General features: G+C 35.2%; 1 protein-coding gene across 1 annotated transcript in view; it reads right to left on the bottom strand.

Moving 5' to 3' along the window:
- The window catches only part of LOC109092049 (transforming growth factor beta receptor type 3-like), a 106180-nt gene extending 93612 nt beyond the window's left edge, over positions 1-12568 (bottom strand). The window contains exons 1-2 of the mRNA XM_042725794.1: positions 12336-12568; positions 4710-4870 (exon numbers count right to left, since the gene is read on the bottom strand). Coding sequence (XP_042581728.1) covers positions 4710-4779 — 70 coding nt within the window. The 5' untranslated portion in view covers positions 4780-4870; positions 12336-12568. The remainder of the gene's footprint in view (positions 1-4709; positions 4871-12335) is intronic.
- Positions 12569-16574: the final 4006 nt, after the last annotated feature.

Genomic DNA, 16574 nt, shown 5'->3' with positions numbered 1-16574 from the left:
ATAATTAAATCAATTTCATAAGAAGTATTAGAGAAGTTCATTTTTGTGTGTTTGCATTTTGCCGTCTTTGTTATCATAGCGTCGGAGTCTCCAGAACACTGTTAAAGCCCTTTCACGCGACCACAGGATGCAGTAAACCTGCATGGTTTAAAACATCTAGAGCTCACATCTGCCCTTTGAACACAAGGCTCTCCAGATGTAGGGCTGAATGGGAAAGTTATCAATGGATCTGTCCAGTAACTAATGATGAACGCGCACAGTTTGCAGAAAAGCTTGCCCAAAAAATTTACATTTTGTCATTGTTTACACACCCACAAGTTGTTACAGACCTGTAATACTTTCTTTCTTCTGTTAAACATAAAAGAAGATACTTTGAAGAATGTTGGTAACCAAACAGTTTCTGGTCCCCAATGACTCTGATAGTATTTTTTCTCTACTTTAGAAGTTACTGAGGGCCAGCAGCTGTTTAGTTACACAAATTCTTCAAAGTATCTTGTTTTGTGTTCAACAGTAGAAAGACCTTTATGCATGTTTAGAAAAACCTGGGTAAATTATGACAGAATTTTCATTTTTCTGGGATGAACCATACCTTTAAAGTGACAGACACATCCGTGCTTCTAAAGGTATAGGCTTATTGTTTTATTAAAATTTGGATAGTCTATTAATATAATTTATACATTATCAGAGCTTAGTAGACATAATTATTATATTTTTAGGCATTATTAGGCAGATTAATTAATAGATTATAGGCCTATTTTATGTTATACCCTATTTATTAATTTATCATTTATATTAATAATAAAAAATATACATAATAAATAATCATATAATTTGGCATTTTAAAAAGTTTTAAAAATGCTAAATTATTTAGGCAAAAATGGGACAAATAATTACATAATAATGTAGTCCTAATTTAAGCAAATGAATAAAAAAATTTAATAAAAATTCATCCCATCCTGGTAACCGCTGCAGGTCTGTCAAAAAAGACTAATAAAAATTAATAATTATAAATAATAAAAATGTAAAATAACAATATTAATGTGTTCTGTTGCAAGTTTACATAGCCTTTTTTTTCTTTTTCTTTTTTTTTGAATTGGGTGGCAACCCTAGTTCAGATATGTCTGAGATTCATTGCATAATTGTTTGGTGATCTAATTCTCCGACTGCTCACTCCACTTTAATCATGGATATAAGCTGTAACAATAACATGAAATCAATTAGAAGATGCCGAACACGGAAACTAATAGCAGAGGGTAAGAATCTACTCATATTGCAGTTTGCTCGATTGTTAATATATATAACTGATTTTATTTGTTATATATAACAATTTTTCCCCCATACCAATTGATTCAGTTTACACATTACTCAAAAAGTTTAACAGTAAGTTAAATATTAGGTAGCAAAACTGATGACACACTTATCAGAATCTCTGCATCCTAACAACAGAGAGAAGAGAGCTGAATCAATCATGATCTACAGGGGTTTTATACTTGTACATACAGTATAATTACAGTACAGTACCAGTACATTAAATAATGGAAATTTCACTAAACACAAACACACAATTAATATTATGGCAAAGGTGTTTGCAAATGTTTGCTTTTGAGATGTGTTTGTGCTATTTTGAATGCGGTGCTTCATTTTGCAAGAGATGTGAGGCATTTTGAGTTTTTTGTGTGCAATTCTTGGATTTGTGTGTAAAGTTTTGAAAAAAAAAGGCAATGTTTTGAAATTGAGTGTAAGCAGTTAAAAAAACTAAGAAAAACTGTAATAACTAGATTGATATGTTTGGAAGACAAATTTATGCTGGCTTGTTTTAAAGGGTTAGTTCACCGAAAAATTAAACTTATGTCATTAATGACTCACAAATGTCTCATGTCGTTCCAAACCCGTAAGACCTCCGTTCATCTTCGGAACACAGTTTAAGATATTTTAGATTTAGTCCGAGAGCTTTCTGTCCCTCCATTGAAAATGTATGTAAGGTATACTGTCCATGTCCAGAAAGGAAATAAAAACATCATCAAAGTAGTCCATGTGACATCAGAGGGTCAGTTAGAATTTGTTGAAGCATCAAAAATACATTTTGGTCCAAAAATAATAAAAAATACAACTTTATTCAGCATTGTCTTCTCTTCCGGGTCTGTTGTGAGCGCGTTCACGACGCTGATCACGTATGACGCTGCTGAAGTGTTTTCTGGTGCGCCCAATAACAAAGATAACACGTCAGCAGTGTCGTACATCAACTGTCACAGCAGTCGCACTCACAACAGACCCGGAAGAGAAGACAATGCTGAATAAAGTTGTATTTTTTGTTATTTTTGGACCAAAATGTATTTTCGATGCTTCAACAAATTCTAAGTGACTGAAGATGAACGGAGGTCTTACGGGTTTGGAATGACATGAGGGTGAGTCATTAATGACATAATTGTAATTTTTCGGTGAACTAACCCTTTAAAGTCTTGTTTAAGAAACATAAATGATTTGGTCAGTTAGATGCTTGCTAAAGTGTTGCTAGTTGGTTGCTAGGCTCTTGCTATGAAGTTGCTGGGATGTTGCTAGAGTATATGGTTGATAGAGTTTGCTCTGGGTGATTACAGACATCCCCACTTCTGTTAATAACAGAAAATCAAAAATAGTTTTCAAAACTGATCCAGTTTCAGTGTAGTCGACATAAATCACCAAAAACCCATTGAGTTGCTACAGGAGGCCTTTGTTCACCCCCCGGAGCCATGTGAGACACTTTTTTTATGGAAGGGCGCTTTTTATTTCACTTCTTTTGGACTGAAGCAGTGCAACACCCGCTGACTGCAATGATAGAGCTTGAAAGATCAAAGACAATTTTTATATAACTCCGACTTAAATGACAAAGCCTAATCATTAATAATATCTGATTAATTGTATTAATTTTATTGTTGAGTGATTTGGTCTATAACTCCAGAAGAAAAGCATTCGGTTTGAGTGACAGAGAAATCACAAATCACACGCTGAGAATGATCCGTGAGATCTGTTACCAACAAAGAGACGTTCGACAGAACAAGTAAGAGCAAAATCATAGAATGACATGAAATACATGCACTCTTAAATCATAACTCTCCATCCCGAGAACCCAGACTTGATGACTGTCATAATTTTGCCTGTTCCTTATGTTTGTTTTGTTGCTGCCATATTGTTTTCTTTCCCTTTTTTTCTTGCCATGCAACTATCTGTCAGGCTGTTGTGCCAGAGGGGAACAAATCATCACTCTTCTGAAGAGACTGAGCCAACAAGACCTGATCAATCACACAGATAGGGCTGCCTGAGTCGGGTTAGAAGAGGCATAGCTGACGTGCGGCACTGGTGTTTCGGGCTGAGAGATTGAGGCTGTCAGCACTTTCTTAATGCAAATCCCCCCGGCCTTTGCTCTCTGACAGCCAGATCTAGAAGACTCATGCTGGGAGGAACCGGGGAAATTCCGAACACGGGGCGAATCGTGATTGCCTGACAAAACTCTGTCAAGACAATGAGCAGTGAGCATAGCTTATCGAGAACACGCCCTTCGAAGAGTATCAGCAAAGATCATGCCTCGTTTTCTAAATCCATACTAAATCCAGTCAAATATTGTTTAGTGTGAATTTCGTCATCGAAGTTAATGATGAAAATCTTTAGTAATGTTTTTTGTCAATGAAAACGAAGATGAAATGAAAAATCACATTATGATGGTAACTGAATGATTTTTAACTGAAAAAATATGCTATCGCGTTAATTAACTCAAAGACCACATCCTATATATGTAAGATTAATCTTACATTTTTAAATAAATAAACGCAGCCTTGCTGAGCACAAGAGTTTTCTTTCAAAAACATTAAAAAACCTACTGACCCCAACATTTTTTAACTGTAGCGTATATTCACAACATAAACTTAAAATTAGAACTTGCATTAATATAAAATCATACAAATGCACAAGTGACTTTGTAACTCACAGCATCGTATTATGTGTACTTATTATAATGTCATTTCAAGAGCTAATGTTTTCATAAGCTATCCAGGATAGTTTTCACATGCAGTTTTTGTTCAATTTTGATTTATGGTGTAATTTTTTAACAAACAAGCTGTTTCTATTATAAAATTTAGATGCCATTTTTGAGTAAAGCTGACAGAAACTATTACTAAAACAAAAAAACTATGTAAAACGAACATTGTCTTTTATATCAAAATGTTGCAAGGTCATGTGAATAATAAAAATATATAAAAATTGGTCTTAATGGCACAAATATTTGATGGTAACTTCAATAACGCACTTAAGTACTGAGGTTTGTTCTTGCTATGATAACGTCACTATGCACGGTTCCAAACACTGTTGTTTTATTGAGTTGTTGGATATGTCAGCTTTTGGCTTTACCAATGGCATGAGTTTTGAGACTACCTTTTTGTTTAAACAAAGGCAGATGGGGTCCGTTTGGCACTGCTTGGTGACCAGAAATTTACACTTTACATAAAACGCACACTTTAAACCATCAAAATTTCCCAAGTGTTTGAGCACTGGTATTCACTTCATCATAAGCCATGACATAGCGGCACTTTTAAAAGGCTGTTTAAAACACCCCTCATAAATTCCCATTCTTTCCTTCATCTTCATAAGGCAACGTCATGCTACATTCACTCACTCTTGACCTGTTATTCCAAAATCCCAGAAGATAGATGATGGGTTACAAGGATAACAGCGCTTACCTGCAGAGACCAAGCTGCTGAGGGTCAAAAACAGGATGGTGGAGGGGCGTATGTGTGCCGTTAGCCACATGACTGGAACAGAACGCTTTCCTGAAGCTAGACGTGGCAGAAAAAGTAGCAGCAGGGTGTCTTCTTGAACGGTCCCCACTGGCTCTGTAGAACTAGAGAGAGAAAGATGTCAGTCAGTGACCAGGCAGCAGGGTATTAGGGTCTTAATGTCACATCCTGTGGGTTTAGATGGGAAGAGACAGCAGGGCTCTGGTTGAGGTGGCGGCGCTTGTTAATCTCAACCCACTAATTAAGCCTTGTGTGAATGGTGGGAATAAAGAGAAAAAGAGATAGCCTAGGTCATCTAACAACCTCAGCTGCAGTATCAAAAGATGCAGCTTTGCCATTTGAAAATATTTAAAAGAAAAAAGTTATTTTAAATAACTGTTAAAAAAAATTACATTTACTGTACTTTTGATTTAATAAATACTGATTTGGTGAGCATAAGAGACTTCCTTTAAAAATTACAGCTCACATTTACAACATAATAATACGAATAAACAAGTGAACTTGAACTAACTTGCATCCTGGTCACACTCTGAATACAGTACGCTTGTTTCATAATAACTCGAACATGTCTAATCTCCAGAAAATGAAAAACTAATGCATAAAGAATTCACAGTATCAAAAAATACTGTGAACAGCCACTTTTCAATATGCATTGTGTTTTAAATAACACAATAAAAGATATGCTGCAGTGAAGATAACAGTCAGGTTAGACACCTGGAGTTTGCTGTTAATACTATTAACAGACGACAGCTAATTAACACGACCACAACTGAACTTGAGGTTTAAAGCGGCCAATCGAAGTTCACTGGAGGATGGGCTAAAGCCAACATATGCCACACCAGTAGAGTTTAAATACAGCATGCATTATCCACATTAAGTTTCACTTAGTCCCCTACCTGACAAAATGATGCAATAATAAACATACCATCTGCATCATGACAGATATTGAGTCATTAAATAAAAACCTTTCAAACAATTCTACACTGGCATTCAAACATTTACGTCTGCTCTGAGTCTCTGAAATGTCACGTCAGACTCGATTCAGTTCATTTAATTCCATTTTGACAAAATGAACTTTTTGAAAAGTGAAAGTGAAAAGTTTTCCATGGCCACCGTCCCAACCCAATAATACACGTTCAGTGTTTTTGAAGTAAGTAAGAGTGAATGTAGGTCCAAACATCAGCAAAACTGATCTTAAAAGCAATTTTCTATTCTTTTCAGACAGTTTATTATTATAAATCCATAAAAAGGTTCATATTTCTAAGAATTTATAGTTCAGAGTGCAGCAAGACTCCAGAGTGTGACTGTTGCACAACTCAACACAACATTGCTGCCTCTCTGATGTTTTTTTTTTTTTTTCATTAGCTTGTAAAGATTACCTATTACGAAAGTAGCACCATCCCACACAGTGTGCGTAGATACATGTACACATGCAGGCCAATAACACTCTTATTATCCTGACCAAACAGTATCACAGGTTTGCACACTAGTTTACTGAGGCAAAACCAGGCGTTTCACTAATGGGTTTAGCAGTTACATTCAGCACCCGTGCAGCAACGGGGGAGGAAAAGTCCCTTAACCCACAACACGCTACCCCAGGGTATTGTGGAGAATCAATATGTGTAAAACTTACACAAAGATGCACAGTGCCACAGGTGGATTAAAACCTCAAATGTCAATCAGAACATTTATCAGTGGTTAAAAACAACCACATGCTTCACTGGGGGTGTCCCCAAAAGAGGAGTAACGAAAGCCACAACTTCTTCAGCATCTGAAACTATCTCTAGCTTTCTCTCTGCTTCTTTCTTTCTCCTATTTTTCTGGCTTTTTCTCATTTTCTCTCAGTAAGGTGAGAAGAGAACGCTCCCCCCCCCCTCTCTCTCTCTCTCTCTCTCTCTCTCACACACTCTCTCTATCTCTCTCTCTCTCTGCAAACAGCTGCCGGAACAAAGAGCCATTCACGTACGGGCAGCTGCTGAGGCTGGGAAGTCATTTTGGAGAATCTCAACAAATATTGCACTTCCAGCACAGGGGCCCCAAGCCAGTGCCCTCTGCTTTTGATTTGGTGTCACACCAAGAGCAGAGGCATTTTGGAATCCTCAGATTTAAGAGGATGTGATCAAGGGTGAACCAAAGCAAAACAAAGTCAAAGCAAAATAAATAAAAGTACTTATTTTTTTCTGATACCTGGGGCCTGTTTCATAAAACAAGTTTACCAAATAAACCAGGTTTATTTCAGTTAGTCTGACTTTTTGTCAGTTGATTTGGTCCAAAATACGTCAGAATTGATATATGCCTGGCTTATTTGGTAAACTTGTTTTATGAAACAGGCCCCTGGTTGGGACAAAACTAAATAAAAAAATAAATAGAGCTTTAAAAAAAAAATTGATTAAATAAATTTAAATAAATTTCCGCTGGATTGGGCAGAAAAAATAATTAAACAAAACAACATAAGAGCGCTAAACAAAAAAATAATCTGTTGGCCTAGTTGAGGCAAAAAAAAAATGTAAAATAAAATAAACCAAACAAAAAGAAAATAAATGAAAGTGCTTAATGAAAGAATTCTGCAGGCCTAGTTAAGGCAAAACAAAATGTAAAATTAAAACACTGCCCCAGGCACATTGGTGTTATGTTACGGTACACTGCGTGTTATTCTACAGTTAATTATTTGACTGTAGCGAATATCATCCTCTCGAATAGCTGTGTGAGTATAATATCTGAACTTTTTAAGCATGTTGACCAAAAGTGGACCAGTGGAACAATAATAGTGGACCCTAAACTAAAACCATGGGCACATGGGCAACTCTGTTTAGCTCAGTCAATCATAAAATAAAGTGTGTTTGTTTCATTTTAAAGACTGATCACCTCATATGACTTCTGCTGAAAGATTGTGTCTCTCCCTCTATTTCTCAGCAGAAAGATATAGTACAATAACATTCAGAAACAGTCTGGAAATGTCATTAGAAATTTCAAGGCAGCAGACCCCAGACTGAACATAATAAGTAGCTACTCCACACTATTACTGTGTAGGTGGAGTGGCGAACACCATATGGTTTAATACGCAGCCTCGCTCTGAACTCAAAAAGGCACTTCACTCTGGAGGAAGAAGCGTGCCTTAAAACTATAAAACCATCCACATTCAGTTCAAAATGAAAAACTGACTTAATGAAAGATACAGATCATTCACAAGCAGGTCAAAATTTATGTTTATCACATTAGGTTTCTTGTGTAAAATTATATTCTGTATAAAATCAAGGATTTGCAGAATACGCATTCCAGAGTTGAGATGAGCTCAACTTGGCAAACTGTTCCTAAGCCAATCCCTCCAATGTCAAAACCTGTTCTTTAAAGAGCCCATGAAATGATTTAATGAATGCAATGTTCTTTCCTGCATTGACATACTTCCTACTGAAACACTAAGTTTGTATGAGACAGGGCTTCTCCTTTTTTAAGCTGCCAATAGATTTGGCAATTTAATCTAGGGCTGAATGATTAATTGCATTTGCGATAATATCGCAATATGAAAAAACACAATTTTTCAATCACAGAGGCTGTGATTATGCTAGGTCACGTCACACGCGAGAGTAAAGAGGTGTGTTTGAATGAACTTGAAGATCGATCGGTGGATGGCATCAAAGTATGTCCGCTCTCTTATAGCTCTCACAATACTTTGATGACACACAGGTTTTGTCGTGTCGCATCCAGTGTAGACAGCGTTTCTGAGCCTTGATCGTTTAAGGATCCTTGCTGTCTATGGGAGGGTCAGAGAGCTCTAGGAATGCAACAAAAATATCTTAATTTGTGTTCCAAAGATGAACAAAGGTAATACATGTTTAGAATGACATAAGGGTGAGTAATTAATGACAGAATTTTCATTTTTGGGTGAACTATCCTTTAATGAGGAATTCTTTGAATCATTCATACAAATGATTAATTCAAAAGGGCTGATTAATTTAGAAACAAGGCAAGTTGCTGTCTTTACAAACAGGTTATTGAATCATGGATTCAAATGATTTGTTCAAAAACAGATTCATTCCGGAATGAAATGCCACAGTGTTGCTCTGAGACGCGAAAATGTTCTTCCCCGGCTGAACTGTCGTATCAAGTTAATATCACATTTGCGATTGCACTGATGCACTAATATTTAGGAAAACGACACTTTTGCTTGTGTGATGTTACCTAACTATTTAAATATAAAAAAACAAACCTATGCAGGAATAAGTTTTAACTTTCAGAACTCGAATTAACGGAGCATTTTAATGCATCCTTATAGGCTTCATCAAGCATATAGTCTTTTGGACTTTCAAAATGTGTTTCGTTTATATTTTTTGCTAAATGAGTGGCACACTCAATAATGGCAGCTCGCATATCATTAAAACAACAATTCTGATATTATCGCACACCCCTCTTTTGTGCAATGGAAAAGTTCCATGGATGTTAATGATCCCTGCCAAAAAAAGAACTTTTATTTTTAAAAGAGACAACATCAAAGTTAACAGACATGGACTAAAAGTCATAAAACTCCAATTTTTTATTCCATGGAGTATTTACGGTATCTTAGACCATGTCCTTCTGAAAACCATCGCAGCATGAGAGGACAGACCAAATACAGCATGACCTCTAGAGAATAACACACCACAACTATTTCTAGCCATGTATAAATAAAACACAACTCACTCCATCCTACATTGTTCCAGCCAAGAAACATGGCATGAGTGCTTATGAAAATGTGGGTACCTGTAGAGCACATCATCTAGGGTAGTAGAGGCCTACCGAAAACCATTGTGAAGTCCAACATGGGCCTTTTGACTGCTAATGAATTTTATTTGGATTGAGTCATTCAGTCTAAACAGAGTGTGGTTTCCCGTTTGCGTAAGTGAACGGTGACGGGGGCCTCTTTGACATGTTTATAATGGAAGATCTGCTCGTCGGCCCAAATGGATCCTCTCCGTGTTGGCTGTGAGCGTAGCCACGTGTCAAACAGTGACACACTGGGGACATGAAGTGGCCAGCTGCACTCAAACAAAACCACAACCTCCAACAGTGATACAGATTGATCAATCTACTAGACTTACTGGGCCAATTTCGCATCTCTGGCACCGGACACGTTCATTCACACAGCATGCACACAAACACACACTAAATCATACCTCAGGGCTGCCGCTAAGACCACATTGCACACACACACTTGAGTGGAACATCTGCACATCTGTGTGTGTGACCCTTTATTTGTGAGTCACATCAGAGCATGCGAAGTAACTCACATACACTTGCATCAACATGCAATTTTTACTCATACGCCTCTAGTTATGAATCATCAGTGACTACTACTCATAGAACGCCAATATGATAAAGACTGAAAAGAAGATGAAAAAGGTAGTGAAATTCATTAAAATACATAATCTTGTGTTAATCATTTCTCTGCTATGTGCAGTGAATTTAGTTGCCTTCAAAAAACACTGAACTTCCTCTGTCTCCCTCTATCTTTTTAGAATGTAATAAGCTGAGAGTGAGTGATCACTAACTCTGAGGACCTGAATCAACATGTCACAGGGGTCTTGAGTCAGATAACAGTCACAAGTCTGTTGTTCTCGTGAAACCACCTTCACTCCTCACTTCATCTCCAAAACAATAATCACTGTATGAGAAGTCACTTTAGGTAAAAGTACTTACAAGAGCTCAGACTAGCTTTTTGCATGGAACTCACTACCCAACCCTCGTTTTCTCACGTTAAGACACTTGCAGGGATCATCTAATGTCTGACAGGCATGAAAAGCCTGACCGGGACCCAGAACAAATCCCCCTGAGGAGATCAGCCAAAGAGACTTACAGTCTCAACTAAAGACATTACTTTTATAAATGTGTAACTAGTAACATCACATGAACAGGTTAAGAATTAGGTTATATAAAATATTATATTAAGCCACTTTGACAAACTGAGAAGATGAAAACTGTCTATTTTGCAACCGAACACAGCATGATAACTGGAGTAATAAGGAAGGACATCCTCTGCTTTACGTTTAGACTGATTTTGATCTATGCTATGCTGATGCACACTTTTGGGAGGACTTAAAATGTAAAGAAAAGACGTACAATCAAACTTAAGCAATACTTTACTTACTTAAAAAAGATAAACAAACAATCTGACAGTCCAGGTAATGCAGAATAGATTAGATTATATATATATATATATATATATATATATATATATATATATATATATATATATATATATATATATATATATATATATATATATTTTTTTTTTTTTTTTTTTCAGTCTTATATATTTTTTTTTTTTTTTTTTTGATTTTATTTTGGACATTAAAACCCAACACAGTCCCGAAAATGTTTATCATACACAAGGAAACAAAAATGACCTTAAAATCAAACACTGAAATGTTTGATTTACTGATTGATTTATAGTTTTAGGTCCTGTTAATGCTGGCACCTGTCTAATTTAACTTCTTCAAATAACAAATGGATTTGTACCAAAAATATTGTAGAATTCCATTCGTTGCACAGCATTAGCCGACAACAACAAAAGATATGGGAAGCGTTTGGTCTTCTCTTTTCAAAGTTGACGTACAAACTAAGTATGTTATGTGCATTGGATTATTTGCATTGCTTTCCCTGATGTCTGTGACCTTATCAGAACAGACTTACAACACATTTTAGGGTCCAGTCCACCAGATAACAACCACTGGTCTAGAACTGTAAATCCACTGGACAATTAACATAATTAAACTTCTCTGCTATTAATCCCACTGAAGAACCTTATCTAAAGAATGCACTAAGTCAAATGATCACTCAGTGACACAAGACATCATATTTATGAGTATTTTCTGTTTCATAGCAGTCACTTGAACTTTAGATTTTATTAGACAAAACTATTCCCAAAGGTGTAATATCTAATACTTACTGGCCTGTTTGAGAATTTCACAATACCTGCAACTAGTAAATGGAAGAGGCTTTTGTCTTTACATGCACTGAAAGAGATTCATGTCATGACTGTACCTCCAGTGATATGTGAACTATGTACATTAATTTGATTAAATGAAATTCCTGTGCAGGGCAGTCCACTCATCCCAAAAAAAAGTTGGGCTTCATGTTAAAGGAGAAAAAATACAGTGAATAAATTTTCTGCAGGATAACACATTGCAGTTCAGCTGTCAGAAAGCACCACAAGTAGGCTAAAGTTTCACAGCTCATGACCAAATCACAACATCTGCAGACAACGTGCATATTTAACTCTTTAGTTCAGTTCAAAATCACGAACATCTTACAGTCTCTTATGAATTCTAATGGGCTTTATATCTTTACATGCACTTGAAGAACGTCACTTTGCATTATAGACATCAGTTTCATTGATCATAATGGATGCGTTCTAGTTTTGTCACGTCGCAAGACTCAACGTGCCGTTAAACGTGCATGCGCGTCTATGAAGTGTGCATGCGACTGTAAACATGCTATACAACTACATTTCTAACAAGAACCCTAAACTGGTCTTACAATTCTAAGACAATTTACACGCAACGCATTAAAGCAAAGACAGAAACAGGGACATACCAGCGAATCCTCAGTAATGCTGAAGAAAACTTTCTTAGGAAGTTCACGGTGTAAGGTTTCCTTCGGCTGATAAAATAAAGGACCAGAGCAAACGCTTCTGTCAGTATGGTAATTAATCGTGCGACTAACGCCACGGTTTCAAGGATGACAAAGCCTGTGACAGATCTCAAAAAGTTTTAAATACCTCTCCCGCTTTCTGTGTGTCTGTGTGTATTTCAGTGGGAGGGGCCAGTAGTAGGAGGCTGCGATTTACATCTATCAAGACAAATAAGAGGATGAAGTGGGCTTGAAAGCCCATCAACTTCCGCAGTCATGACACTTGAGTTTACTTTAAAAAATATTGTTGTTGTTGTTGTTGTTGTTGCAATAACAATAATAACATAGTAACAATAATATTTATTAATATAATATAAAATGTATTTTATAAACATGATAACAATATTATTATAACATTATTGTTAGCTATATAAAATAATAGGATAGTTGAGTTTCAAAAGTTTTGTGTTTTTCTTTGCTTTTATTAGTGACAAATTCTCTTTAACATTTTTTAAACACTATATTTGCTTTATTTCCACTTATTTTCACACATGAAGTCCTCTTCATATAGCATATTCCTCTTCATTAGAGGATTATTATGAGGTCATATAATTCTATTTGACACAACATGTAGCTATTTTGGCACCGACCCAGCATCTGCACAAACAGGCTTTTAGGCGTAATGCTGCAAATGTCTCTTTCTATTTTTTGGAAGTGTATAGGACAGAATAAATAAACATGATAATACTTCCACACTAACATTTCTTTATACATTATTAAAACAGAAAGAGGCAAACTCACACTCTTCTTAGCTTTTAAGCTTTGGGAAATGTCTTTTGTGGCTCTTAATTCTAGCAACATTTTCAAGAATCCCCAGGAGTCCATTTAAAAATAGAGTTACTCCACACAAACTGTACAGAGTAAAAAAAAATTAAATAAATGTTATTAACTGTTTATTAGATTACAATTCAATTATTAATCAAATGTAATAAAAAGTGCCCAGTATTGTGTCAAAGCTAAAATATTCACATGCATTAATAACATGAAAAAGAAGTTACAATTTTTAAGACATAATTAATACATTCAAAAAGTTTATGAACTTCTGATTATTATTTATTTATATTTAAATGCATTCCTGTTCTGTTAAGCAATGACATTTTAATGATACAATTTTTATTTTATTATTTTTTAAGCCCCGGCAAATGCTCCATGTGTGGGATGCTTCACCTCACCTAATGGACTACTATAAACACTTACAAAGAATATGACCTCGATCATAATCTAATCTACCAAGTACCATCCAAGAGACCTACATTCATCTCAATATGTGGTTCCACAACCCTCAGAAGTATCCACAGTCGGGGGACAAAAAAAATACAAAATTTAGATTCTATATCTGAAACCCTTCATCTGCATTTATTCCTTCTTATACATTTATATTAAATCAGCATTTTCCTGATGTGAAGCATTTTAAGACATGGAAATCTGTCATGACTCAACATGAAATAAGGTGAAATCGTACTAATCATTTCTATAGATATAGTAGTAAATCAGATCTTCTGTAGTGTGTGTCTTATCTGTTAAATGTTTTAGCGATAGCAGTATCAGTCTGTCATTGCCAACTGATTTGATTCAAGGCAAAGAGCATGCTGACCTGATTTTAGACTGGCCTTTCCTTAGACACTAACATCTTTTTTGGACCAAAAACTGGCTTCTGGGCCTTAAATATTTACTAACAAGAACTTGATTGTGGGATTAACTAATTAATAATCCACTGGCAATCAATTATTAACTTATTGCAATTGCAATGTTTCAACCCAAGCAAGGTCTTGTTGTTGTTTTTTCTTTTTTAAGCTATTATAATTTATATTTTTACTTACTTTACTGTATATTCTATATTTTTTACATACTTTGTATTGCCCGTGTAAGTTATATTTGTTCCCATTCTACCTTTCATTCTCGAGAGCAGTAAACAAACTAAGAATTTCATTGTACTAGTACATATGACAATAAAGTTCTTGAATCTTGTTTGCACTGCTGCATTATTTGGGTCTTATTATATTAAAGTTACATGAGAGCAGATAAAACAGTGTGCTGTTTTTTATTTCTTTCATTTCGATTCTTTTTGACTGAGCACCTGTTCTAGTTACATTGGGATATGTGCACACTACTTTGAATACTTTCAATAATTAACTGCCATAAAAGAAGTGGACATCAATGTGGTCCAAAATACATACGCAAGCATTGGTTCTGATGTTTTCCATTTGCAATTGCATTTGGTCAGATATGCTTAGTTTAGTTTAAAACATAAGCAAAGGAAAACTGCAACATCCTTTGTATGGTTGTTTGTGAGTTAAACTCAGGCACAGATGCATGTTTGTGTCTGTTTGTTTTTGCAGGATATATTTGTTTACTTTTGATTTGCATTTTCATTTTTTTTTTTTATTCTGCCTCTGCCTCCTCTCCTGGCTTGTTTTCCCGAACAAACAGACTTATGTTGTCTGACTGAAATGTTCCACTCCGTTCAAAAGGAAATGGAAATGCTTTACCACTGCTTATAGTGTAAATGTCAGAGTCGTGATTTGCCACTAATGAGACAGCACCCTTGCAAGATAGAAAACTTTGTTTTGGAGCTTCTTGCTGTCTTGAAAACATTGATATGCTGCTTTTGAGTGTCAATGAAGATGTACTCAGAGGCTTCATGTCATTTTTCACTTCTCATGCATATGTATGCCTCAGAACCAGGTCTACTCAAAGCATCTGCACAGATGGGGAGGAAGATGCAACGTCCTGAACGTGAATCTTTGCTCTAATTCTTTGATTTCCTTTGTTTTGCATGCATTTATCATCTTTGTCAAACCCTTTGAATTAAATAGTTTTTCTTAAAAAATTAAGGACATTTGTAAAATTATAGAGAAAACCATCTGTAAAACAATAGACAATTTGGTAACACTTGACAAAAAGGTCCTATACGTTAACATTAGTTAACCACATTAGTTAACATAAACTAACAATGAAAAATATTTCCAAAGCATTTGTTAATCTTAGTAAATAATTTCAACATTTACTAATAGATTATTAAAATAAAATTTTGTATTTATTGAAATAATTTAATAAAAAATGTATAAAAAATATTATTATTATTATATTTATTAACCTTTTTATCAATTAAATACTGCATCAAATGTTGCTCATTGTTAATGGTAGTTAATGCATTCATTAATATTAACTAATGTGACATTGTAAAATGTTAACAATAATTTTTTTTTTTTTTTTATTGCAATATATCCAGTGCTTAGTAGTGCTTAGTAATATACTCTGATGATACTGCATTTAATAATAAAAGGACTTACCATATCTTCTACATACATAACAGCTGCATGAATACATATATCTCTTCTCCCATCATGGCCATATCTCTCTCTATCCATAGATGTGATAATGTTTTCCTGAACAACACTTTTTCATATGAGAAGTGACCCTGTGGAATGTCGGGTTCTGAACTCTTGACCTTGGGGTCACATTGCACGATGAACCCTTTCATCTGATGTATGAGCAAATACAGGGGATGTTTATGTACGGCTACTTAGTTGCCTTAAAGACAAAAATGAGAATAAAAAACAAACATGACATCATTAATCAACATGTATGACATAAGTTATGTCATATTGCTCTCTCTATTTATAAAAGCAAAGTTAAGCAGAGGACACTGCTAATCCATTCCTTTTAGTAAATGTGCATTTGGGCAGTGTAAGCCTATTTAAAAATAAAGGTGATTATTTTGTAAGATTTGTATAGCAGCAGTGTAAGGTAGAAAACAATCGTAAAAGCATTTTCCATTCAAAATAGGGCTTATGGTGCCCTCTTGTGGAAAGTTTGTTTCAAATGTTGTTTGCTGAACAAGTGAAGCGGAATAAAGAGATAGATAGACCAAATGGAAATTGTCATCACCTTTATGTTCGAAATCCGTATTCATTTTATTTCTTTCCTAGACTATAAAAGGCATTGTTAGTTAGAGTGACTCAGTCACCATTTCCTTTCGTTGTACGGATAAAACATTAATGAAAGTGAATGGTGACTGAGGCTATCATACTGCCTAAAATCCCCTTTTGTGTTTCACAGAAGACAAAAGGGAAACAGGATATGATAACAAAATATTCATTTTGGAGAAAACTTATATTTTATATAGTTTTACAATAAAAA

The sequence above is a fragment of the Cyprinus carpio genome, chromosome B6, assembly GCF_018340385.1.
Source record: "Cyprinus carpio isolate SPL01 chromosome B6, ASM1834038v1, whole genome shotgun sequence".
Taxonomy (NCBI): Eukaryota; Metazoa; Chordata; class Actinopteri; order Cypriniformes; family Cyprinidae; genus Cyprinus; species Cyprinus carpio.
Note: the sequence above shows the minus strand (reverse complement) of the source record. Positions and strands in the feature narration are given on the sequence as shown.